The sequence below is a fragment of the Aethalodelphis obliquidens genome, unplaced genomic scaffold (assembly GCF_003676395.1).
Source record: "Aethalodelphis obliquidens isolate GAN/ISIS:26980383/991018 unplaced genomic scaffold, ASM367639v1 scaffold65, whole genome shotgun sequence".
In the NCBI taxonomy this organism is placed as follows: Eukaryota; Metazoa; Chordata; class Mammalia; order Artiodactyla; family Delphinidae; genus Aethalodelphis; species Aethalodelphis obliquidens.
The window spans coordinates 7,250,559-7,276,228 of NW_020838009.1; the positions used below are offsets into that span (position 1 = coordinate 7,250,559).

The following is a 25,670-nucleotide window of genomic DNA, read 5'->3' on the forward strand; positions in this document are numbered from 1 at the left end:
GGATGGTAAAATATATGAGAAGTTTAAACCTTATTTACCAGACCTTCTGTTGCAGAAAAGTCTTTCCATTTTTGCAAAACAAAATATCCTAAGTTGGCAAAACTTCTGCTCCCTTGCCCCCAAGATTGTAATATTTAAGGCCTCTGACTTTCTAAGATCTTAGTTCCTGAAAATCATATGATAATGTAGCTTCTGCAAAAAAAAAATATTAAATGAGTTTAAGCTTTCTGATCTGAGAGACTTCCACTGTTATTCATGGTATTTCTCAGTCTTTACCTTTCTTGCCTTACCGAGAACATCACTGGTGGCCATGATGTCACACGTGTACATTGCCGCCATCAGACGCTGAGGTTTCACTTGTAGTGCATAGCGACAGGCTTCCTTCATGGTGGCAATGAGCTGTCCTGAGAAGGGTCCATAGCAGTCAGTGAGTGAAGACTCTCCTTTCTGGGAAGCCCTCTTCTCAGAGGGCTCGGAGCAGCCACCTTGTAGGTCTTGGTGTTCTTCTCTACCAGGACAGGTTTCACCTTCCCCCTGTCCCTCTTTTACCAGATCACTTTGTTCTTGATTCTGCTTATCACTTGCTGTTTGGTCTTCAAATTTACTTAGGTCCCATTCTTCCAGAACAAAACAGACACCCATGAGAGGCTCCTCACACATGGGGCCAGAGAGGGTTGCTAGCTGGAAGCCACTCACGATGCTATTGCCCAAATCTCGGTATCTACTGGCTTCTTTTGATGCTTTGCCATCTGGGCCTGTCCATACTGAATTCTGAAAATCTTTACTTTTATTTACTAATATGTTGGGCCCACATTTTCTTGGGCCAAACGACCAGATTTGGTCAACAGTGTTCCTCCATTTTCTCCCTGTTAGATGCTGCTCTAGTTTTCCTTTGAATTCCCAAATTTTCTCTTGGGTCTTCTGGTGAATCATCTGAGTGTTTTTACCCTCATTCAAAGAGGATATCAACTGCTCCATAGAACGAATCACATCACTATTTTCTTCCAGAATCTGAGTGACTTCTTCTGGAAGGGGCATGGCTCGAACACTGAGTGTGGCAAGTTTATTGGGGGTTGTCATGGTGATTAGCCCACCAGAGTACACTTGGATTCCTTCAGGGATTCTGTTTTGATCTTCTTTTGTTTGGTGTATGACTGCAACTTTTTGTTGTTTGCCTATTTCTTCATTGACCATGTCAACTGTGGGGGGTTTTGTGATTGTTTCTCTGAATGGAATAATGGGTTCAGACACACTGATTTGAATCTTTGCAAACCTACAGAGTCAAGAGAAATAACACAAGGTTATAATCAAAATGGCATCAAAACGTCCATGTAGAAATGTTACATAATGAATATTCTGCAAAAACATAGAAATATAAAAATTATTTTACTAGGAAATACTGTTAATTTACATTATATCAGAATTCAAAAACCACTTTCATTTCAGAGTCAAAAGACCACCTCTAATGGGAACAGACCTTCAGGGAGTTCTTTGCATATACTAGAATCTCACTGCTTTGTTCATTCTCAAAATAAATAAACCATGTATTTAGATAAGAATGTTTTACAATGGAATATTACTCAGCCATAAAAAGAAATGAAAGTGAGTTATTTGTAGTGAGGTGGATGGACCTAGAGTCTGTCATGCAGAGTGTAGTAAGCCAGAAAGAAAAAGACAAATACCGTATGCTAACACATATATATGGAATCTAAGAAAAAAATAATGTCATGAAGAACCTAGGGGTAAGACAGGAATAAAGACACAGACCTACTAGAGAATGGACTTGAGGATATGGGGAGGGGGAAGGGTAAGCTGTGACAAAGTGAGAGAGTGGCATGGACATATATACACTACCAAACGTAAAACAGATACCTAGTGGGAAGCAGCCGCATAGCACAAGGAGATCAACTCAGTGCTTTGTGACCGCCTGGAGGGGTGGGATAGGGAGGGTGGGAGGGAGGGAGATGCAAGAGGGAGGAGATATGGGAATATATGTATAACTGATTCACTTTGTTATAAAGCAGAAACTAACACACCATTGTAAAGCAATTATACTCCAATAAAGATGTAAAAAAAATAATAAAATAAAATAGGCATTAAAATATTTTTAAAAAAGAATGTTTTGAGTGGAGAATAAATGTTTTAATAAGGTTTTACATGAATTCTTTAAAATATTATCTGCCACTTTAAGAATCTGGAGAAGAAAAGCTCAATGATTATAACTCTAAAGAGATAAAAAAAAAAAAAAAAATCACAGAATTTCAGGATATCCAGTCAAATCCTGACAGTGGATTTGGCTTTGATGAGGTTCATGGTGAGGGTGGCAAGACCTAGGAGTTTGTCTAGAGTAGCACTCTCCAAAAGATCTTTCTGAAATAATGGAAATGTTCTATATCTGTACTATGATTACAGAGTACTTGATATGTGGCTAGTACAACTGGGGAAACAAAGTTTTAATTTCACTTAATTTTTTTTTTTTTTTTTTTTTGCGGTACGCGGGCCTCTCACTGCTGCGGCCTCTCCCGTTGCGGAGCACAGGCTCCAGACCCGCAGGCTCAGCGGCCATGGCCCACGGGCCCAGTCGCTCTGCGGCATGTGGGATCCTCCCGGACCGGGGCATGAACCCATGTCCCCTGCATCGGCAGGCGGACTCTCAACCACTGCGCCACCAAGGAAGCCTCCATTTAATTTTAATTACATTTAAATAGCCACATGTAGCTACCGAACATTTGAAATGTGGCTAATGTGACTGAGGGACTGAATTTTTAATCTTATTTAATCTTAATTTAATTTAAAATAGCCATATGTGGTTAGTGGCTACTCTACTAGACCGCATAGGTCTTGAACCTCATAGGTCTTGAACCTCAGTCTGCCACCAAGTTCAGAAAGCCCCCTTTCTCACAATGTGTCAAGCTTAGTTTCATGCTGCACTTTCTTGCAGATGAGTTACAAATTCACAGAGGGCAGATTCTGGAAACTGACATGGTCTGATTCTGATGACAATGAAACCACGCAATCTTTCTTTTTCTCTTATTTTCTGTTTACCTCATTCCCAGGAAACACTAAAGGTTTGGTCTGGTCTACTACTGGCAAGGTGGATGGACATATGTATAAATGTACATATATATATGTATGTACACATACATAAATGCGTGTGTATGTACACATATATAAGAAATTTTTGGATCTTGGAACAATACTTTTTCCCTGGGGAATGTTATTGAATAAGGAAATTAAATACTAAAAGTAAAAGGTTTTGAAATGCTTACTTTTGATTCTAGATTTGTTTTTGCTTTCTATATTTTGTGGGTTTAGGGCAGGAATTTGGTTTATCTGATTTCATACTTTGTGATAAAATTGAAAACTCAATGAATGGATGGTTTTCTAAAAACCATCAGTTACCAAAACTGATTTTAGAATACAGAACCTGAATAGATCATAATGTATGGAAGAAAATTAAAATTTTCTAAAAATAAAAGTCACTTCCAAGAAAGGTTTTGGTTTTGCCAGTGAGTTGGTTTACTTTCAAGGATTAGTCTATTCCAATGCTATATACATTGTTGCAGAATACACAAGATGGATGTCTACCTGACACTGTATTCATTTAAAATTACTCTGATACTTGAACCTGAAAAAGACAGCAGACATACACAAAACTGTAGCTCAATCTTACCCAAGAACTGAGATATAAAATCTAAGATAAAATGACAATGACAAAAATGGATATATATGTGTGTGTTTTATTTTTACTAATCACTTATTATGTATGAGGCACTGTGTTAAGTGGTTTACATGTGTTATTTCTTTAGTAGGTATATTATTATCCTCATTTTGTAGAGGAGAAAATCAAATAAGAAAGATCAAATAACTTCTCCAAAGTCACAGAGCTAGTAAGCTGGGTTTCAAATCGAGGTCTGACCTCAGAATCCATGCTCTTAGCCATTATACTATAATGAAAAATCCAATTAAACAGCATATTAAAGGAATAATTCACTACAACACTAAGTAGTTTTTACTGTAGGTTCTAAAACTTGATTTGTATTAGGACATCTGTTAAAATATCACATTAAAAGTGTCTAATAAAGTAATCTAGGTAACCATCTTTAAAAATGCTAAATTGGCATTCAATAAAATTTAATACCCACTCCTGGTTTTTAAAAAAGAAAAGCACTTAGAAATCTTAGAAACAGGAAAATATTTTTTTAGTTACCTTTATTTAGAGAAAATATGTTCAACATACTTAGAACATTCAAGAAAACCAATTGCACAGCTTTGAAACTATGAGAGTTGAGTACTATGACACTGTCCTATTTTCCTCATACCATAAGGTCAAAAGGGCTACTAAGTCATATTAGTCCTTCCAGTTTCTAAGGTTCCCAAGAATTCTCCCATAGTCCTCACTTACAAGATTAATTAAAATCATTCCACACCATGGAAGGGGAGGTGTGCGTTTGCCTGTCACACCTACAAAGTGCCTCAGGGCTAGAGTTTCTTTAAATCCTGGCAGTGCAGAGCCTGTGATTACTTCAAAAGAAGTGCAGTAGACTCCGACTACATCAGCAATTTCCTGTGGCTTCCTGCCACATCTGATCATGACTACCTTGAGAGGTGTAGGATAAGAGCTCTGACAGTTTCTCTGGCCTAGAGATCACAGGAGCCTCCTTGTCTCCCACGCATGTACATAACGCATTCCTGCACATGTGTATCAAAGTCAAAAAAGCTTATATATTAGAAGGCATAGGCTCTGTCCTATGAGAGGTTAAAAAACCCTCTAGCATTATATATATGTTCTTATTCTAAGTATATAATTGTAAAATTTACCAGTCATATAGAACAGTACACAAAACAAAACTCTACTGGATCTATGACTTTCACAACATGAACACCATGTAAATAAACCACTACTCAAGTTAAGAAACAGAACATTCCTAGCCCTCAGAAGGCCCCCTTATGCATTCTCCCAACCCCATGAAGGTAACCGCTATCTTGATTTTCACTGTAATCCATTTTAAATTATTATTATTATCATTATTATTGCGGTACGTGGGCCTCTCACTGTTGTGGCCTCTCCCGTTGCGGAGCACAGGCTCTGGACGCGCAGGCTCAGCGGCCATGGCTCACGGCCCTAGCCGCTCCGCGGAATGTGAGATCTTCCCGGACCGGGGCACGAACCCGTGTCCCCTGCATCGGCAGGCGGACTCTCAACCACTGCGCCACCAGGGAAGCCCTTAAATTATCTTTTTTAACACCTAAACATAAAACCCCCATACTGTATATAGTTCAGTTTGGCCTGCTTTTTGGACTTTATATGAATAGAATCAAACATTTTTTTCTTCAGTTGTCTTCTTTTGCTCAATATTATGTTGTGAAATTCATCCATGTTTGCGTAGTTAGCTTGTTCACTGAGATTATTCTATAAAATCCCATGGTATGGATTTACCGTAATTTATTTGTTTATGCATTTTATTTTGAGTTTTTTCCAGTTTTGGGCTATTAAAATTTTTGTTGCTATGAATATTATTGATGCACATTTGTCCAGCTTTGTGTTAAGTATATATAGAATAGAAATGGGAATAGATTTGCCAAGCCGTAGGAAATAACTATCTCCTACCTTAGTAGATAATACCCAAACTACATTCCAAAGTAGTTGTACCAACTCACGCTCCCACTAGCTGTGTAGGTAAACTCCTACATCTTTGCTCTACATCTTTGCCACCATTTGATGCTGTCACTTTAAAAAATTTCAACCGCAAATAAGTAATTCAATTAAAATCAGTTTTAGATTTAAAGGGGGAATTTTACTTGAAATATAATTCTAAGTACCATAAAGCATTATTTTTAAAGAGGAGTTAATGGCCTGAGAAACGTAAGGTTATTTAACATTGGATTTTAATTTGGTAGCAAAGAGTGTGAAAAGAGAGAAAATAAGTTAGTTCAAAAACTCCAAAATATAACATAACATTTCAATACTGTTAAGAAAAAATCCCTCTGAGAATTAAGTTACTATTTTAAAATACATTATGCCTTACGATTTATCCAATTAGGATTATTCTCTAATCAACATTATAATTATACCTTCAGAAATTCTAAGAAAATGGTGACAACATGAAAGAGATGGAAAAACCTACCTTCCAATTTTGTACTAATTATGGCTATAAAAACATTTAAAGAAACCCAAATGGATGGTGCTGCAGGAGCAGCTCTTCTTATTCTACTGTATTAGTAGTAGTAGTAGTAAAGTAGTACTGTACTACAACAACAATTATTACTACTACCACCACCACCAATTTTACTAGGTTGTTTTAAGGATTAAACACACAGAGTTCAACACAGTGACTAACATGTAGTATTTAGTATGTAATCATGTTGATTATTTATAATTATTATTTTAGCTATAATTATTATTATGGTTATTAAAGTCCCAGAAAATTGAAAAATAAAAGGAAGGAAGGCCATTACAGGGTGATTCATCAAAGAAAAACAAATGGCCAATAAACATATTAAAAAATGTTTCAGGAATTGAGCTATTTGTAATGAGGTGGATAGACCTAGAGTCTGTCATACAGAGTGAAGTAAGTCAGAAAGAAAAAGACAAATACCGTATGCTAACACATATGTATGGAATTTAAGAAAAAAAATGTCATGAAGAACCTAGGGGTAAGGCAGGAATAAAGACGCAGACCTCCTAGAGAACGGACTTGAGGTTATGGGGAGGGGGAAGGGTGAGCTGTGACAGGGCGAGAGAGAGTCATGGACATATACACACTAACAAACGTAGTAAGGTAGATAGCTAGTGGGAAGCAGCCGCATGGCACAGGGATATTGGCTTGGTGCTTTGTGACAGCCTGGAGGGGTGGGATAGGGAGGGTGGGAGGGAGAGAGACGCAAGAGGGTAGAGATATGGGAACATATGTATATGTATAACTGATTCACTTTGTTATAAAGCAGAAACTAACACACCATTGTAAAGCAATTATACCCCAATAAAGATGTTAAAAAAAAAAAAAAAAAAGTTTCAGGGACTTCCCTGGTGGCGCAGTGGTTAAGAATCCGCCTGCCAATGCAGGGGACACGGGTGTGAGCCCCGGTCCGGGAAGATCCCACATGCCGCGGAGCAACTAAGCCCGTGCGCCACAACTACTGAGCCTGTGCTCTAGAGCCCGTGAGCCACAACTAATGAGCCTACGTGCCGCAACTACTGAAGCCCATGCACCTAGAGCCCGTGCTCCACAAGAAGAGAAGCCACCGCAATGAGAAGCCTGTGCACCACAACGAAGAGTAGCCCCTGCTCGCTGCAACTAGAGAAAGCCTGCGCGTGGCAACAAAGACCCAACGCAGCCAAAAATAAATTAATTCATTAAAAAAAAAAGTTTCAGTATCATTACTAAGCACAGAAAGTGTATATTAACAATGAACACCTTTTATTCGTCTTCCAGGTTGGTGAAATTTTTAAAAATTATGATATACAGGGCTGGCAAAAGTTTGGGAAAAGAGACACTTTCAAATACACCTTGCTAGTTTCAGTGTAAACTGGAACAGCCTTTCTTAAGGATAATATGGATCATAAGCCTAAAAAATATGCCAGCAATGTAATATGCCACCTTTTGAATCAGCAATTATACTTCCAGAAGTTTATCTTAACCAAATAATCAGAGCTGTGTATAGATATCTGTAGGTATTTGAATACACATAGAACAGACTAGGGATTTATGGACCCAAATGTTATGGTCATAGTTATCTCTGCATGGTAACTGAATGATTCTTTTTATTCTTCTGTATTTCCCTAATTGCTACAATAAACATATATTACCTTTGGAATAAAGAGGAAAACATAATTTACAAAAAGTTATTTGGGATGCCTATTTTATGACACTTATGTATCACCATGATAGAGAAATATAAAGATTTACCGAAGGTTTACACTGTAGAGACCACATCAATAAGGAAAGGAAGTCTATCCTAATTACAGCCTATGTTTACAAAATACGATTTTGTTTTGTTGCCCTGATATGCTGTGTGTGTATATGCTTAAAGTAAAATACATATATATGAAAATATTTTATGACTCAAACTAAAAATGCAAAATCATGCAAGTATAGCAGTGAATACTATTTGTCAGTTATTAAAAATTAAATCTATGATCCAGTAACACAATAACAGTTCCTGTTTAAGTTGAGGGCACTTAATTTTTCTCCAAAGACAAACCACAGTGTAAGTTCAATGGGTTTAGGAAACGCTAAAGCATCCCACCGATTTGGGGGCTATCATTTCTTCATCTCTGTTGTCACCTAACCTTTCTTTTAAGTCATCCAGGCATCGCTGAAGGTGAACTTCCCCTGCTGTGACTAAAACGTGCTCTCCCGTTTCCTGAATTAAAATCTGGACACAGGGATCAGCTTGGTTTAACAGTTTCATTCCTCTGACGAGCTGAGGCATTTCACCTAGGTTAACAAAATGAAATACTGATTAGATACAAGATAAGGACTAATATAATCTAAAGATAACATCTGTGAGAAAACTGAAGGGAAAAGTATAATGAAATAAACTCTTAAAATAATGGTTTACTGTTCTTCCAAATAATATAGCAATGTGAAGAAAACTACCCTCTAGTAATTTACCTGTACAGATAGCTCACATGAGACACGTGTCACATATCACTGAGACTCCCAAAGCTGATCTATGCCACTTCTTCAAACACTCAGCAAATATAAACTACCATCGTTACACTTGTAAATCCACCTAAATGTATTACTCATGTATATATATATACCTAGAAATGTAACAGAACTCTTCCCAAACAGTACCTATAAAACTATAAAAGCAACAAATAAGCAAAGGAAGCATTCAATATGATACTCAATTCAAGAAACTGTACCAGAAGCTCATATTTAAAATAATTATTGGGCTTCCCTGGTGGCACAGTGGTTCAGAGTCCGCCTGCCGATGCAGGGGACACGGGTTCGTGCCCCGGTCCGGGAAGATCCCACACGCCGCGGAGCGGCTAGGGCCGTGAGCCATGGCCACTGAGCCTGCACGTCCGGAGCCTGTGCTCCACAACGGGAGAGGCCACAACAGTGAGAGGCCCGCGTACTGCAAAAAATTAAATAAATAATAATTATTTATGAAACTGCTTGACAGAACTGTGGATTTTAGAATAAAGCTGCCCTTTGGGTGAGAGGTGGGATACACTAAGCAGCCACTTTATCCCGTGAGCTATGGGTACCTTCTGCATTCCACTCTGCTGGTGCTTTCAGTATCTAATTGCTTGTTCCCTACAGTTCTTGGGGTACAGGTAGGGATTTGGATCCACATCTTGAGTTCTGCTGCTTTTTCACACCTTTCATATGCGTGGTGGCCACTATTTACTCAAGGCAGGTCACAGGAATTCTCTTGTTACTACTTCAGCAGAGACCTTGGCTTTGAAGGCATTTTTACGCAGTCTTGTTTCACTTCTACGTCTGAAGGAAGGACTCAGTTAATTCCTCAATGCTTGGTTTTCAACATGCCAACAAACCAAACCACGGGAGCTTTCTGCAATCAGTGGTTTTTCAATATATTCTTCCCAAGTTGACTACCCATATCTCTTCCATATCTATTTATTCTTTAAATAAGCTTTTCTTAATGGTAACTAACACTTTATAGTGCTAAGTGTGCCAGATAAGCACTTTACATATATGAACCCATTAACTAGGAGGCAGGAATGATTACTGTTCTCATTTTATAGATGAGCAAACAGGCATAGAGAAGCTTAAGGAACCTGTGCTCAAGGTCACAGACACACTGGTTTTGAAGCCTGCAGGCAGACAGCCATAGAGCCACACTCCATAATGGGTGTCGGCACCCTCACAGGTCGTGGTCATGAGCCACATATGGGATGCGTGAAATGCTGACGGAAGACAGGGAGTGGGATTTCACTGTTTGTGGGGGTGACGGATGTACCCTCATGTTTTCCTTTTCAGCATTTGTAGTTTTCCTTTGCCTAATTCCGTGGACAGATATTATCTAGTGTTAAGTTAACCTTCACAGAATTTGAAATATGGCTTAAAAAGATTCTTGCACGAAGACCACTAATAATACATGTCACACAAGCCCAAGGGAATAATTAAAAAAAAAATGACAAAGCTTTTTGTCAGCTCTCCATCACCAAATTACAAAACAATGTTACCAGTATGAGGACCTAATAAATTCTTTTTTAAATTTTTCCTTATAAATTTATTTGTTTATTTTTGGCTGCATTGGGTCTTCGCTGCTGCGTGTGGGCTTTCTCTAGTTGTGGCGAGCGGGGGCTACTCTTCGTTGCAGTGCGCAGGCTTCTCATTGCGGTGGCTTCTCTTGTGGCAGAGCATGGGCTCTAGGCACGCAGGCTTCAGTAGTTGTGGCTCGCGGGCTCTAGAGTACAGGCTCAGTAGCTGTGGCTCACGGGCTCTAGAGTGCAGGCTCAGTAGTTGTGGCGCACAGGCTTAGTTGCTCTGCGGCATGTGGGATCTTCCCAGACCAGGGCTTGAACCCGTGTCGCCTGCACTGGCAGGCGGATTCTTAACCACTGCGCCACCAGGAAGTCCACAAATTCTTAAGAAAACAAAAACAAAAAACCCACTCACATTCACATACACACTTAAATCTGTCACTTCAAGGCAAAGGTGACAGTGTAGCAATAAGCAAAGAAGAAGCTTTTTCAAAAGAAATTTGGCCTGTCTGACCAATAGAATACTGCAGAAGTGATATGTGATTCCTAAGGCTAGCTAACAGAAGGTACTGCAGCTTCTGTTTTAGTGTCTTGGACTACTGGCTAAAGCCAGTAACCATACGGTGCTCTAGGAAAATCAAGCAGCCACGAGGAGAGGTCCCTGTGGAGGAATTGAGGTCCCCAGCCAGCACCAGCTTATGAGCACCAGTGAGTGAACCACCGTGGAAGTCCAGTTAAACCTTCAGACGGCTGCAGCCTGCTGTGATATATGACTACAACTGCGTGAGACATCCCCAAACTGAACCGTTCCAAAATTCCTGACCAAAGGAACTGTGAAAAATAAGAAGTGATTACTGTTCTTTCAAGTCTCCAAATTTTGGAGTAATATGTTAGGCAGTATTACATAACTAATGCAACTATAAACCACAATCATAAATAAATAATACATATTCACCTATTTATAGATACAGTGCATACCTCCAACAAATACAAATAAGAATATTTTAAAGACAGTTATTTCATTTTCATCTCAATTTTTACAGTAACTTCTATGCTTGTGTGTATTTCATATTGTACAGAAAACATCAGCACAGAAGTTCATGTATCTATATAACCATATGCAGAGAGGGCTCTTTTCTTTTAACTGATATGGATAAAGGATGGAAAAATTCTGGAAACCAGTAACTCTGCTCTCAGGTAAACAGAATTTCTTGGATTCCTAAAAATAAAGATCCAGAGGCAGGAGTCTGAATCCTGACTCAACCACTTACTAACTGCTAACTGTAAGGCCATGGGCAAGTTAACTAGCTTCTCTAAGCTTCAGTTTACCTCATGTGAAGATGAGGATAAAAAATAGCACACGGCTGTTGAGAAGATTACATGAGATAATGTCAAATCCTCAGAATGTAGCACACAGTCAGGATCAATGATGATGCTGAAAATAATAATGGCTTTGGGCACGTGGAGTTCTCTGTGTTTGGGTGTTGGATTTTGAGTAGACCCTGTGGGCATGGAGCAGAGTGGCGGCCACCATGACATCTGGACCTCAGCTTAGGAAGTCAGAGAAAGAAAAGTGGAAGAACAAATGCTCGGAATGCCTTCACACCAAAAGAAGAGTAAAAAGGCTGTCTTCTAGATTAGTTAATCCAGTTTGTCAGCATGAAAAAGAAAAGAGGGCCTGGGGACATATGTTCTGTTCAGAAATAAACAATGCAACTGCCCAGTGCTTCTCAGGGGCAGTACTACTGGGAAGTTGAGGTACAGGAGGGTGGGACATCCCAATAGTCATTAGACATGTAATCCGTAAAGAGAGGGGCTATCGCCCCAAAGTAAGGATGGGCATAAGAAACTAGGGCAAAGAGTACAGGGACAATAAATATCCTCTGAGGGCTCAGAGGAATGAGACTAGCATCAAGAGAAGTATTCCCAGACATTCTAAATGTAAAATAAGATGTTGACATTGTAATAACAAGAAGACAGAACAACGGGTATAAACTTCAGACATGGAAATATAGAATGGCGTACACTTCAATAACATAATCAAGAATACGCATGGCAAATTCAGCAAGAACAATATACTTGATTGGGAAAAGTAGCAATACTCCTTTTAAAATTATGAAGAAAACCGGTGCCCCTTCTATCATTTTAGTTTATTTTTTACAAAGTTCAGAAAAATCTAATGCAACACATATGAGGAAATAAATTTTGGCACTCAGATGGCCAATCTTAAGTAATTCTGTTTATTAGATTACCCTGTTTATGAGAAAGCAATTAATCTTACTGAGTCTGCTATGGGGCAGGAAGTAAGCTAGGTACTAGGATCTCTCCTCTCCTGTAGCAGAGCTGTACAGAAGGTGGCCCGTTAGGACTGGGCTTTTACTCGGCTTGGATAATAGCACAGAGTAGCACACAGCTATCAAACAGACTCCAAAAAATTACACATTTCTCTTAAAACATTATAGCTAAAATTTCTTTAATCTCTGTTTTAAAAGTAAGAAATAAGATTTAAATAAATACTAGAAACGCCTAAGAATAAATTATGGTTGCCAGACTCAAATGTTACAACTTCAATAAAACTGAGCTTTTCTTCTATTGTATGTGCTTCTTAGGGTTGGAGGCAGTTAGCAAGGAGAATAAAAGAACAAACCATGAGGGGCCGGGATCTGGACAAACCCACAAAGAGGAAGCAGGCATTACACAGAATGGGGTAAATCCATGCAACAACCAAAGGCACTGTCAGTCCACAGTGACAGCCCAGAAAGCATGCCTGTCTGAGGCCCAAGGCAGATAGCTATTTACTAAGACTGAGCCCAAAGGCCAGAGATGCAGTCCTCCAAATACATATCTGCTCAAGGGTCCCAGGGATCCTCAATGGCTAGAATATGTCTTAGGAACTGAGGCAGAGACAAGCTTTCCGAAGGCCCCAGCTGTGGGGAGAGGAGGGATATACAGATGCAGGGGCAACGAGGCCATTATATACCTCAACTAAACTGCCATTTTACACATTTGTTCTCTGGTTTCCTTAAAGCAGTCTGGAGACTCTTCACTGACTACCACTAAGCACTGGGAACAGCCAAGTCACAGGGACTAGGGGGGTTAGTGACAATCATGGGAAGGAAAATACAAGAGTTAATGAAGATTGGCCAGGCAAATGGTATAAACCAAAGACTAAGAATTAGTTATTATAGGGACTGGCATATGTAGGTGTCACACAGCCAGACAGAAAGACGCAGGAAGTGCTTTCTACACAAAGAGGAAATGCTCAGTGTCCAGATAATCTAGCAAACCTAGAGGGAAGAGGATATGAATTTTGAACCAAGGAGCTTGGGGTAAGATTCTAAGAACCATTCACATAAAACATGAACTTTGCTGAGACGCCACCCTGTGCCAGGGTTCTGGGGGATGCAGAGATGACCCTGTTTCTGCCATAAAGAAGAATACAGTCTCCCTGGAGGGCGAAGGTGCCTAAAGACTCCCGGTTCCTAAGACAGAGGTTAGATTCCCCTCAAAATGTTGGTGGTCTGTATGGCCTCATGGCTGGGCAGGTTACTCCTATTATATACCTTCATGAAAATTCATAGCCTACTACTGAAACAAATCATGAGGAACCAAGCATTAAATGCAAGTATTTTAAAAATGTAATGAACATCACAGGCTTTTAAAAACAAGGTCATCTTACTTGGATGTTTCGGTTCAACAGCAACCCTCACAATAGGGGTGGCTTCAAAGTTGAGTGGTATAAATGGCGGGCAGGAGGGCAAGGTAGACAGTGTTGCCGATTTCAGCACAAAGTCTTGAAGGCCTCCTATTCCTGCAGGGAGGAAAAGATCCATGGAGTCAATAAAAGATGATAAATTCTGAATTTATGTTAGAAAAATAACAACATCAACCCAGTATATATGTCACAGAGAAAAAACACTAAACAAATTGGGCTAAAACATACCTACTTTGACCACAGAAATGATCATGTCCAGAAACATATGTCTGAAAATACTAATTACTTTTTAAATTGTAACTCTTAGTTTTTAAAATACATTAGTTTGATGAAGATGAGTCTCTACTGAAATAATCTCTTTTGCCAAATCTACTTGCTTGTGGGTGAAGGGGATTTAGAGAGGAGAATATCAGTTATTCCCCCACCTCCCTCTCCTGCCCACTCTCCACTTCAGGCTCCCGGCTGATAGTTGCATAAGGCTCTAAAGCATACATATTTGTCTTTGAGCAGATAGGAGCAGAGAGAATGCCCCAAAAAAGTGAGATGAAGGGGTCATATTGAATCTCACATCCAGAGTAAGAGCAGACAACATTTTAGAACAAATTAAGAAACACAAGGGCGATTTTTGTGCTTTGGGGTTAAAGAATTAAGAATTGAAGAGGGTGTGGAAGGGGAGGCTACCTGTTTTAGGGTAAGGTGACATAGGAGAAAGGGGCAGGGATATTTAATTGGCAGTCTGCTTTTGCATCTCGAGCTTAGCAACAACTATGAAAAGGAAACAAAGAAAACAGCTTTGCTACCTTCAGCTGACAAACGGGATGTACAGGTACAGGGCACCGGGGTGCCACACAATCGACCATTCAGCCTGGTGGAGGGGAACTGAATCTGACCACACAGTGTGAAAAGCCCCCTCCCACTGCCCCTTCCGAATGCCTCCAGAATTCACCATCCCACTACATTAAGGGATCGCTCCAACTCTAAGAACACCTTCCTTACATTAGGCTGAAACGTGTTTCCCCCATCTCTACACATTGTTCTTAGTTCAGTTCTCCAAAGGTCCACAGAAAACGTGCTTCAACTTTTACCAACTACCCTTTGGATTTCAAAGGCATCTGTCAGATCCTTTTAATCCTTTCCTGCCTCACACTAAACCTCATTAGCTCCTTTAACTGTTTAGCTCATGACATGATTTCTAGACCTTTTGTGTGCAGGGGATCCTCTTCAGACTAAAGTTTCCAAGGAGCTAAATTCATTCCCAGCGCCTCTGGTTTATCTATTTGGTCAAGGTCTAAACTCATTGCTGTCCTTCTTAGCCCAGCACACAGAGAGACCTATACCTGGCCACAGCTTCTTGATAATGTCCTCCATGTACCATGATGTAACACATCTGGGTCTGCCCAAGTTTCCACCAAGTCTACTAGAAATAACAACATCTCCCATGAGGCTAGGGGTTTAGGAAAACCCCACAGTAAATATTCTCTTTCAAACCTCATCCATCCTGCTTCTGACCTCTGACTAGCATGCATTTCCTTCCTGCACACACAGCACATGGTTTCAATGAAAAGATAAATGCTGGTCTCTTCTCTGTTTCACCAGGGATGCAGGCTGCAGAAGGTCAGTATATTTTGAACACTGTCTCTTTAAACTTCTGGTTTACATTTTGCTGTTCAAATCACCAAATCTATTCTTGCTATTTAGATAGGCCCAGATTTGTGAACAGATTAAAAACATGAAAAAACTGAAACAAAAGAAGTCAATACCACAGTATTCCTAGTCAAGATTAAGACTTTATGGAAAAGGTTATGCTCCAAAGATAGTAAAAAAGTCACTATCTGTAATATGCCACTATTTTAACAAATTTTTTAATATAATTTAAAAATCTAAGAAAGGAACCATTAGAGTTATTTGGCTGAATCACAATAAAATGATTTAAAAATCACTTTGAGAATTTCTTGATGTACTATCGGATAATTATTAAGTGTACAACTTGATATTTATACAAAACACACTTTAAAACAAACTTTCTGTTTTTAAAATAATGCCATCAGGTACAATCTAGAAAAAAAAAAAGAAACAAAACAAAACAGACCACCGTAAACCCATAACCACACCATTTGAATACCGTCACTATATTCATTTGATGTATTTCCTTTTTTATTCCCTCCTCTACTGGCACACATAATTTACACTGTTATAATCTCCATATAATTCTGTGTCATTTTTTTTTTCTATTTAAATCACATGATTTTCACTTCAGTTGTTTAAATCACAATTATATCAATCAAGGAGGTATAATTCCTTCACATAAAGTTCACGTGCTAAAGCATTTTTCAACTGGGATTGGAGCTGCAGAATGTGTTCCCTTCAGGGAATCATTTTAGAAGTTTTGGGATGGGAAAAGTGATAGGTCAGAAAAAAAATATGCAAAATTAGCATGGCATGAATTTGTTTCAAGGATTAAAGAGGGTGCAAAGCTTTTTCCATGTATGTTTTAAAAAAAGGCATATGACTTAAATAAAAGACAGAGAAAAAACAGGCTGATGAATATGGAGCAAAAGGAATTTACTAAACACCAAGAATTCTAGCTTGTTTTTATACAAACGCCAGTAACTTTTGTCTGACTGAAGATGAACAATCCAAGTCCTCTCTGGTCCTGATTCTTCTCTATATAACAAGGAGTATTAGATATTTTGAGTGAGTGAACTCTAGCTTACAGGCTGGGGTGACACCTGAGTAAATACTGAGTTCTTCCACTGGGTACACAGGCCCTCACCAGGATGTGTACCATACCCTTCAAACTTTTCTTAATCAAAAATCAGCATTTTGCAAACAATGCCAGACCAAAATTTTTTCCAGGTTCTGTCTAATGTTTCTTTTTACAAAGTATTCCATTTTTAGGTTTTTTTTTTTGAGAAACTGCCATACTGTTGTCCACAGTAGCTGTACCAATTTACATTCACACCAACAGTGTAGAAGGGTTCCCTTTTCTCCACATCTTCACCAGCATTTGTTATCTGTGTTCTTTTTGATGATGGCCATTCTGACAGGTGTGAGGTAATACCTCATTGTGGTTTTGATTTGCATTTCCCTAATGATTAGGGATGTTGAGCATCTTTTCATGTGCCTGTTGGCCACTGGCATTTCCCCTTTGGAAAAATATCTGTTCAGATATTCTGCCCATTTTTAAATCAGGTTGTTTTGTTTTTTTGATGTTGAGTTGTATTAGCTGTTTATATATGTTGGATATTAACCCCTTGCAGTCATATCAGTCGCATCATTTGCATATGTGACTGATATGACCCAGCAATTGTACTCTTGGGTATATATCCGAAAAAAATAAAAACACTAATTTGAAAAGATACATAAACCCCAATGTTCATAGCAGCATTATTTACAATAGCCAAGATATGGAAGCAACCTAAGTGCCCATCAACAAATGAATGGATAAAGATGTGGTATATATATATATAAATATAATAGAATACTACTAAGTCATAAAAAAGAATGAAATTTTGCCATCTGCAGCAACATGGATGGACTTGGAGGGCATCATGCTAACTGAAGTAAGTCAGACAGAGTAAGACAAATACTGTATGATATCACTTATTTGTGGAATCTCAAAAATACAACAAACTGGTGAATATAACAAAAAAGAAGCAGACTCCCAGATATGGAGAACAAACTAGTGGTTACCAGTAGGGAGAGGGAAGGGCAATACAGACATGGGGGAGTGGAAGGTACAAAACTATTGGGTGTAAGATAGGCTCAAGGATTTATTGTACAACAGGGGGAATATAACCAATATTTTATAATAACTGTAAATGGAAAGTAACTTTTAAAACTTATATACAAATTAAAAAAAATTTTTTTAAGTATTCCAGAAACAAGCAACGTTAAGGAGCACATCTTTTATGAGACTGAAAATATTGTGTGGGCCCTGAGAGATGGATTGGTCTTCTGTCGACAACCTTTTTTCTTTAACAACCCCCTGCTGCACCAGTTGAATCAATCTAGGACGAGGGCACACTGGCAGCAGTAAGATGGTGAAATCATTACTGAATTCTAACACTGCTTCCTGGGGAGGAGCCTGTTAGCTGTCTGGAGAGAGAGGAGCATTACTATCTTCAGGAAAGTTTCGATTTGTAAACTGCTCTTTCATTGCTGGTATAAAAATAATAAAATAAAAATAATACTGGAATTAAAAAAAACTTTGTGGGAAAACATGTTACTGCTCTAGCTAGAATATGGTCTCCTAATTGCCAAAGTTTTATTTCAAGACAACTTTAACATTACTACACCCAGAACCATCAACCTGTTCCTCTTAAACTGTTTAATAAGACTGAATTAATGTATTCCTTTAAATCTTCATAGTAAATGCAAATTATGTATCATGGGTGTCTATAGGGCCTCAGGCCTATGAGAGCAATAAACACTACTTTAGAAGAGATATGAGGATTCAGACAACTATTAAAACCAAACCAAACCAAACCTTTTTTTTTTTTTTTTTTAAAAGTACAGGTTCCCAGAGTAGTTGGTGAGAACCTAGAAAACCTTTGGTCTCAGAAGACTACCTTCTGCTCTAAGTCCTTCTGTCTTTGAATACCAAAGAAGCCCATATCCTCTGACTCTAATTTTACGCCCTTATTCTGCACCTTTCTGGAAACTCAGATTCTGCTCTCTTTCAGTCAACTACATAGGATATCAGGGGATCCATGCACTTTATAATTCTTGTCATGGAGGGAGCAGGCAGGTAGGTACAATAAATATAAAATGGGCCTTTTCCAAGCCTGCCTGCCGAGCATCTCCAATGCAGACCAGTATTGCTGAAGTTTTCAGAGGACTGGTCCAGTCTGTCCATGATGCTAAACAAGTTCCTTAAATCAACTGCCCTTTACCTTCTTGGTGAAATAGGGGGCCCCGGGGAAAACTCTTGCAACAATGACATCACCATGTGAGGATTTTTTTCCTTCTCGTAGGGACAGATGGAGCTCATAACCAGCTAACAGTTACATCAAGATCTGGGGTCCTTTTCTCAGAAGAGAGACTACAGTAAATGGAAAATGTAACATCTTAAGAATCAAAACCTTTTTTTTAAAGAGCCGTCTAGACTTGCTATCTTCGTCTATATTCCAGAACAGGTGGAAACGTGGCCGTCAGGGTCCAGAACCAGGTAAGGGAGCTATAATTAGGTGTCACTGTGGAGTCTCAATTTATGCATCAAGACCACTTCCATTTATGCCAGACCACCATTCCTGCGAAACAGATGACTCAGTAGAGCCGGCTGTCACCAAGGGAATTAACACAGTTGGAAGGGTCTAGGACTAACATAGTGGAAGAAATTTCACCTTGGACCTGGAGGCAATGCAGAGTACCTGAATGGTGCCTAATATTCACTCAGAGTGAATAAAAGGGCAGTTACTTCTGACTGCCTCTTGGTGTGTTATACCACGATAAAGGATCTACTAATGCTAGCCCAGGAGAAAGGATGAAGCACATTAATTAAAATATTTGAAAACAATGTTTTCTATTAGAACAGAAATAGATGTGAAGGACTGTGGGGAAGGGAATACCAGGCCAGGGACACAACATATACAAAGTGCTGGAGTGTTGTGGGAACCTAGTTCAGAATACCTTATGCATAGAATACACCAAGGGGCTGGCAAAACAGGAGGGTGAAGGAAAACAGAGAGATTATCAAGGGATGTGGATATCAAGCTAAGCTTAGACTTTACTCTAAAGGGTGTGGATATGGAAACAAGTAGATGAATTAGAGAGAAATGGGGTAAGCTATCAGTCTCGGTGGTTATGTAGGAGCTGGAAAGAAGGGACAGGAAGAAACGAGGATGAAATCCAGATTTCTAACTTGGAAAACTAAGCATTTCTCTACCCTTCTTTTAGGTTCATAAGTTTTTCCTATTGTTTTTATTAGTTCTTCATGTAATAAACATTTTAACTCTTATATTTTTTTTTCTCCAGACTATAGTTTCCCTTTTGATTTTGCTTCTATATTTTCTCTTTAGTATCTTTTTGAGCTTTTTCTATTTGGTGTCTAAACTTCAGAGCTTACAAACTTCAGTGCTCTCAAAGAACTGATACTTATTCAACTTTCTGTTAGTTTTCCAAGAATTTAGTTTTAAGGGCAGGGGCACAACTAGGCACTTTCATAAAGTTTCTTCAATGAACAAGTGAACCTGAGCACAGTTCCTGTCCTCAGAGCTTAAAATCTGGAGGGGGACAAAGGCAGATAAACAGGCAATTACAATATAATGTGATAAATGTCATAATAGGAAAACTACGAGGTTTATGTGGGAAGAGAAACTGAGAGGTTAGACTTCCTAGCAAAGTTAACATGTAGGAGTACCTGAGATAACTCTGCAAATGCTGTGGGAGGAGAGTGTAGAGGGGGGGAAATGGCACCAGTGGAGGTCCAAGTGAGAACCCGAAGTCATTATCTACAGCTGCAGTGTGGAGCGGAAGGCAGGACTGAAAAGACATTTTCAACCCATTCATTTCCACTTCTCTGAGATCTTGCAACTGCCATCAACTTTCTTTCCTTAGTCAACATGCATTCTTGTGATGTCTGATTTGGAATCAGAAGGAGTTGAATTTAATTAAAGCTCTAACCTTATGCCAGCTACCTAATCTCTCCCTAGTTTTAGTTTCCATATATATAGCATGTGGTACTTTCATAGGGTTACTGTGAGCCTTAAGTAAGATAATCAAATAAAGAGTTACAGTCGCTGGCAGAGTGAGCACTCAATAAATGGAGGTGGTGGCAGTGGTGGTTATAATTGGTTTTAGTGGTAACAGTAATAGTTTTGTTAATCAAAAAGGTTTTTTTGTGTATGGTATGAAGTGCATATTTAATTTTTATATATACTATTAACTAGTTAACTGTAAAGGAGGTTATAATAACTTCTCTATAAGGTACTAATCATATCCATTTATAAGCTTTGAATCCTGTCCCACTGACCTAAATTTATACTTTGTAGAGTAACACATGGTTTTAAATGATGCTCCTTCAAAGATGTGATTCCAATTCAAATGATTTCAGTAAAATGGAAGAAGTGTACAATGTTTAGCACATAAGAGGAATAAAATGCCTAGTATAGTTTAAAACAACGCTGGAAATTTCTTTTAAGATTTAAAAAGAAAAAAAAGAAGAGAGATGGCTTTACACAACCAGGAAATTGTAACCAGATTTCTTCTACCTTTAAACTCGAAATATTTCCAAATAAAAACAGGAAGCAGAGTCACTTCTGGATGCAATGGCAACTTCATCACAAGTACACAAAAGATCCTAGTTGAAATGATCAATGGAAGAAAACTAAGGAAAAACTGAATGAATAGTGAAACTAGAGAGGGCATTTCAAACTTTGAGCTATTTCTGTTAACTGTAGATCAAATTACAGAAAAACAGCAAGTGTCAGGTCATAACTCCATTCTTGAGAAATTACCACAACTTAAGAAAAATGATTACATACGTAGTATACTAGTGGTGGTCTATTTGATAACAGACCAATGGAAATGAAGAGCCTAGAAACATGTATGTGTGAAGGTAGAAAACCTAATGAAATGGAAAAAATAATACAACTGCATCTCTAGCATACACCATCTAGAAAAATAAATTTTACATGGAATTGAAAGCACAAGTCATAAGATGACATCATAAGACTGAAGACTGATAATGTCTTACTATATTATAAAATCTACAAAACAAAAATGCCATAAACAAAGTAAAAAGTTATAAAATAGATGTTTTCAATGTTTAAACAAGACAAAGGATTAGTAAGCATAATATATAAAGAACTAGTACAAATCAGTGAAAGAGACAAGCAACCAACAGGAATATAGGCAAAGAATATAGTTTCAAGAAAAGACACTAAAAGAAAAGGAAGCTCTAAACATTCAAAAAACATACCAAAAAACCCTTAATCGCATTTATAATAAGGTAAATATAAATGAGAACAATGAGATACTATTTCACACCAATACAACTGGTATAAGTCTGAAAAGAAACCACGTTTGGCAAGTATGTGCAGAAATCATAGGTCTTATGAACTGGAAATGGGAACAAAAACTGTTACAACTATGCAGGAGAACGATTCTGTGATGTTGAGCCAAATACACACAGACTGTGCAACTTAGCAGTTTGATTTCTACTCGTATATCTCAAATCAGTGTGAGTAGCGGGCACAATAGTGTACCAGTAACATACCACAAACAGTGGTACAACTCTAGTGGTACAAATCTAGGTGATTTGGTAATTGCTGGGAACATTTCTGGTTGGGGCCGACTACAGGCATTAGCGGGCAACACCACGGACCAGTGCCTTGGAATGTGTGCAAATGTCCCACACAAAGAATTTTCCCAAACCACACAGCTTTTGAGTATTCTGCTGGACAAACCTATTAATAATGATCCGAGTTTAGATTTAACTCCGTTTTAAAAGTGAAGTATTTTTTGCACAATTTAACACATGTTGAATTTTCAGGAATTTTGTTCTGAAAATGAGCTATTCACCATTTTACCAACAGCCACTCACGGCACCCCAGTCATCAGTACCATACATCTGCATCAAATTGCATCTGTAGCTGTCACATTCATGGTGACTACAAGTATGTATCTAACTTGATTATGCCATCTAGTATAGTCAAATTGGAACATTTACACACTGCAGGGTACTTTATTTTATTGAAAAAAAATTTTTTTAACCAGAAGGTAAGAAAACAGCCTTTTTGTTAGTCCTGCGCCTTGAATGCTTGCATTGTTTGAATTGTCACACAGCAATAAACCGTGGCATTATGCTGTAAACACATTACATTTGAATTAATCAATTTAGGCCCTAAAAACTGAAACTGTGCTCTCACCTCTCGGCTGCCGGACTTGGATTTCCCTGGTTCCTGGTGTCCGCAGAGGGAGTCTTGGATTCCTATCTGATAGGGAGCTGGAATGTTTCTTGAGGTTAATCAAGGTCCTGGGAGTGAGGTGTCTGATAGCCTTAGACTGAAGGCCCTGTTCAATCTTAGTTCCATGGAAAGACCCTCATCTCCGGGTCCACTCACAGGCCACCCTGGCATTAGATGTGAGAATGCATCACGTGATGCCACCCCTGTGTCCTTTACCATTTGTAATGATCATTTTTCCAAAGGTAAATATTTTCCTCAAAGTCAATTCAGGAATTATGGAATTTAGATGGTCCTACTGAACCTTATATTCTAATATATTGTGATTTCTTTGCGAGTAGGCCTCAAAACAGTGGGTGAAGGAATACTTCACACAATTCCTGTGCTTTTTAGATTTATGTCAATAAATTTCTACTGACACTTATGTTTACAGGTCTGTGCTGAGCACCTTGGAGGAGACAGAGATGAAGAAGACCAAGATCCTATAACTTTCTCTCATTTTAGTATTATAAGTGCTCCTAAAGCACTTTTAAAACTCAGTCGCATTATTGCTGATAATTTATTCCAATCCCTGAACCTCAGAGCTTGAGATTTTTGTGACCATCGCCATGCGTCTGCATCTTGATGTGGCGCAGTTACTATGGCATGGCACAGACACAACTTACTTGTATTAGAACCTACCAAAGAAATGTAATTCCTAAGGGGAAAAAATAACAATGATAGAATGTTAACAAAATTTTAAAAGCAAATATAGGTTATTTGAATTCAAGCCAATACTTCTTCCAATGCATGCATTACTTCCCTGTGAGAGGCAGCTTTCAAAGCAGTTCTGTTATTGTGGACCAATCAATTCACAGACCAATGAAGTAAGGATAAGTACTACAGGTTGAATTTTTTAATGTTAATATTACTACTACAAAACTACAGTAATCAAAACAGTATGGTACTGGCACAAAAAGAGAAATATAGATCGATGGAACAGGATAGAAAGCCCAGAGATAAACCCACACACCTATGGTCACCTAACCTATGACAAAGGAGGCAAGAATATACTATGGAGAAAAGACAGTCTTTTCAATAAGTGGTGCTGGGAAAACTGGACAGCTACATGTAAAAGAATGAAATTAGCACACTCCCTAACACCATACACAAAAAATAAACTCAAAACGGATTAAAGATCTGAATATAACGCCGGACACTATCAAACTCTTAGAGGAAAACATAGGCAGAACACTCTCTGACATAAATTGCAGCAATATCTTTTTTGATCCACCTCCTAATGAAAATAAAAACAAAAATAAACAAATGGGATCTAATTAAACATAAAGACTTTTGCACAGCAAAGGAAACCATAAATAAAACAAAAAGACAACCCCAGGGTGGGAGAAAAGTATTTGCAAATGAAGCAACCAACAAAGAATTAATCTCCAAAATATACAAACAGCTCATGCAGCTCAATATAAAAAAAACACAAATAACCCAATCAAAAAATGGGCAGAAGATCTAAACAGACATTTCTCCTAAGAAGACATACAGATGACCAAAAAAGCACATGAAAAGATGCTCAACATCACTAATTATTAGACAAATGCAAATCAAAACTACAATGAGATATCACCTCACACCAGTCACAATGGCCATCATCAAAAAATCTACAAACAATTAATGCTGGAGAGGGTTTGGAGAAAAGGGAACCCTCTTGCACTGTTGATGGGAATGTAAACTGGTAAAGCCACTATGGAGGTTCCTTAAAAAATTAAAAATAGAACTACCATATGACCCAGCAATCCTACTCCTGGGCATATACCTGGTGAAAACCATAATTCAAAAAGATACACGCACACCAATGTTCATTGCAGCAATATTTACAATAGCCAGGACATGGAAGCAACCTAACTGTCCATCAACAGAGGAACGGATAAAGAAGATGTGGTACATATATACACTAGAACAGGGGTTCCCAACCCCCCGGCCGCAGACCAGTGCCAGACCAGTGCCAGGCGGTGGCCTGTTAGGAACCGGGCCGCACAGCAGGAGGTGAGCAGCGGGTGAGCAAGCGAAGCTTCACCTGCCACTCCCCATCGCTCCCTATTGCTCGCATTACAGCCTGAACCATTCCACCCCCCCATCCCCTCCAGCCCATGGAAAAACTGTCTTCCACGAAACCGGTCCCTAGTGCCAAAAAGGTTGGGGACTGCTGCACTAGAATATTAGCCAAAAAAAACCACAAAATAACGCCATTTGCAGCAACATGGATGGACCTAGAGATTAAGTCAGACACAGAAAGACAAATATCATATGATATCGCTTATATGTGAAATCTAAAAAAAAAGGGTATCAATGAACTTATTTACAAAACAGGAGTAGAGTCACGGATGTAGAAAACAAACTTATGGTTACCTGGGGATAAAGGGAGGAAGGGCTAAATTGGGAGATTGGGGTTGACATATACACACTACTATATATAAAATAGATAACTAGTAAGAACCTGCTGTGCAGCACAGGGAACTCTACTCAACACTGTAATGGCCTACATGGGAGAAGAATCTTAACAAAAAAAAAGAGTGGATATATGTATATGTATAACTGATTCACTTTGCTGTACACCTGAAACTAACACAACATTGTAAATCAACTATACGGGAATAAAATTTTTTTTTTTTAAATCATGAAGATATATAAAAACTGGGTATGGTTTGGTGCAAAGAATATATACTTCTGTAGAAAGTCAATTCTAAAGGTATCTCTAAATGAATCTGTGCTGGAATTATACTCAATATAACCCATAAGGGAAAAGAATCTGAAAAAGAATACATACACACACACACACACACACACACACACACACACACACACACACACA

The 25,670-nt window shown here is 38.6% G+C and overlaps 1 protein-coding gene across 3 annotated transcripts in view; it reads right to left on the reverse strand.

Annotated features, from left to right (window-relative positions):
* EFL1 (elongation factor like GTPase 1) overlaps nt 1-25,670 on the reverse strand; it is a 134,645-nt gene that overhangs the window by 26,378 nt on the left and 82,597 nt on the right. For 2 of the 3 annotated variants that reach the window (XM_027089352.1, XM_027089351.1), the window contains 3 exons: nt 13,866-13,997; nt 8,294-8,441; nt 291-1,273 (listed from right to left, as the gene is read on the reverse strand). In XM_027089352.1, coding sequence (XP_026945153.1) covers nt 291-1,273; nt 8,294-8,441; nt 13,866-13,997 — 1,263 coding nt within the window. Of the gene's footprint in view, nt 1-276; nt 1,274-8,293; nt 8,442-13,865; nt 13,998-25,670 lie in introns of all 3 variants that reach the window. The other variant, XR_003429256.1, reaches the window with a different exon arrangement.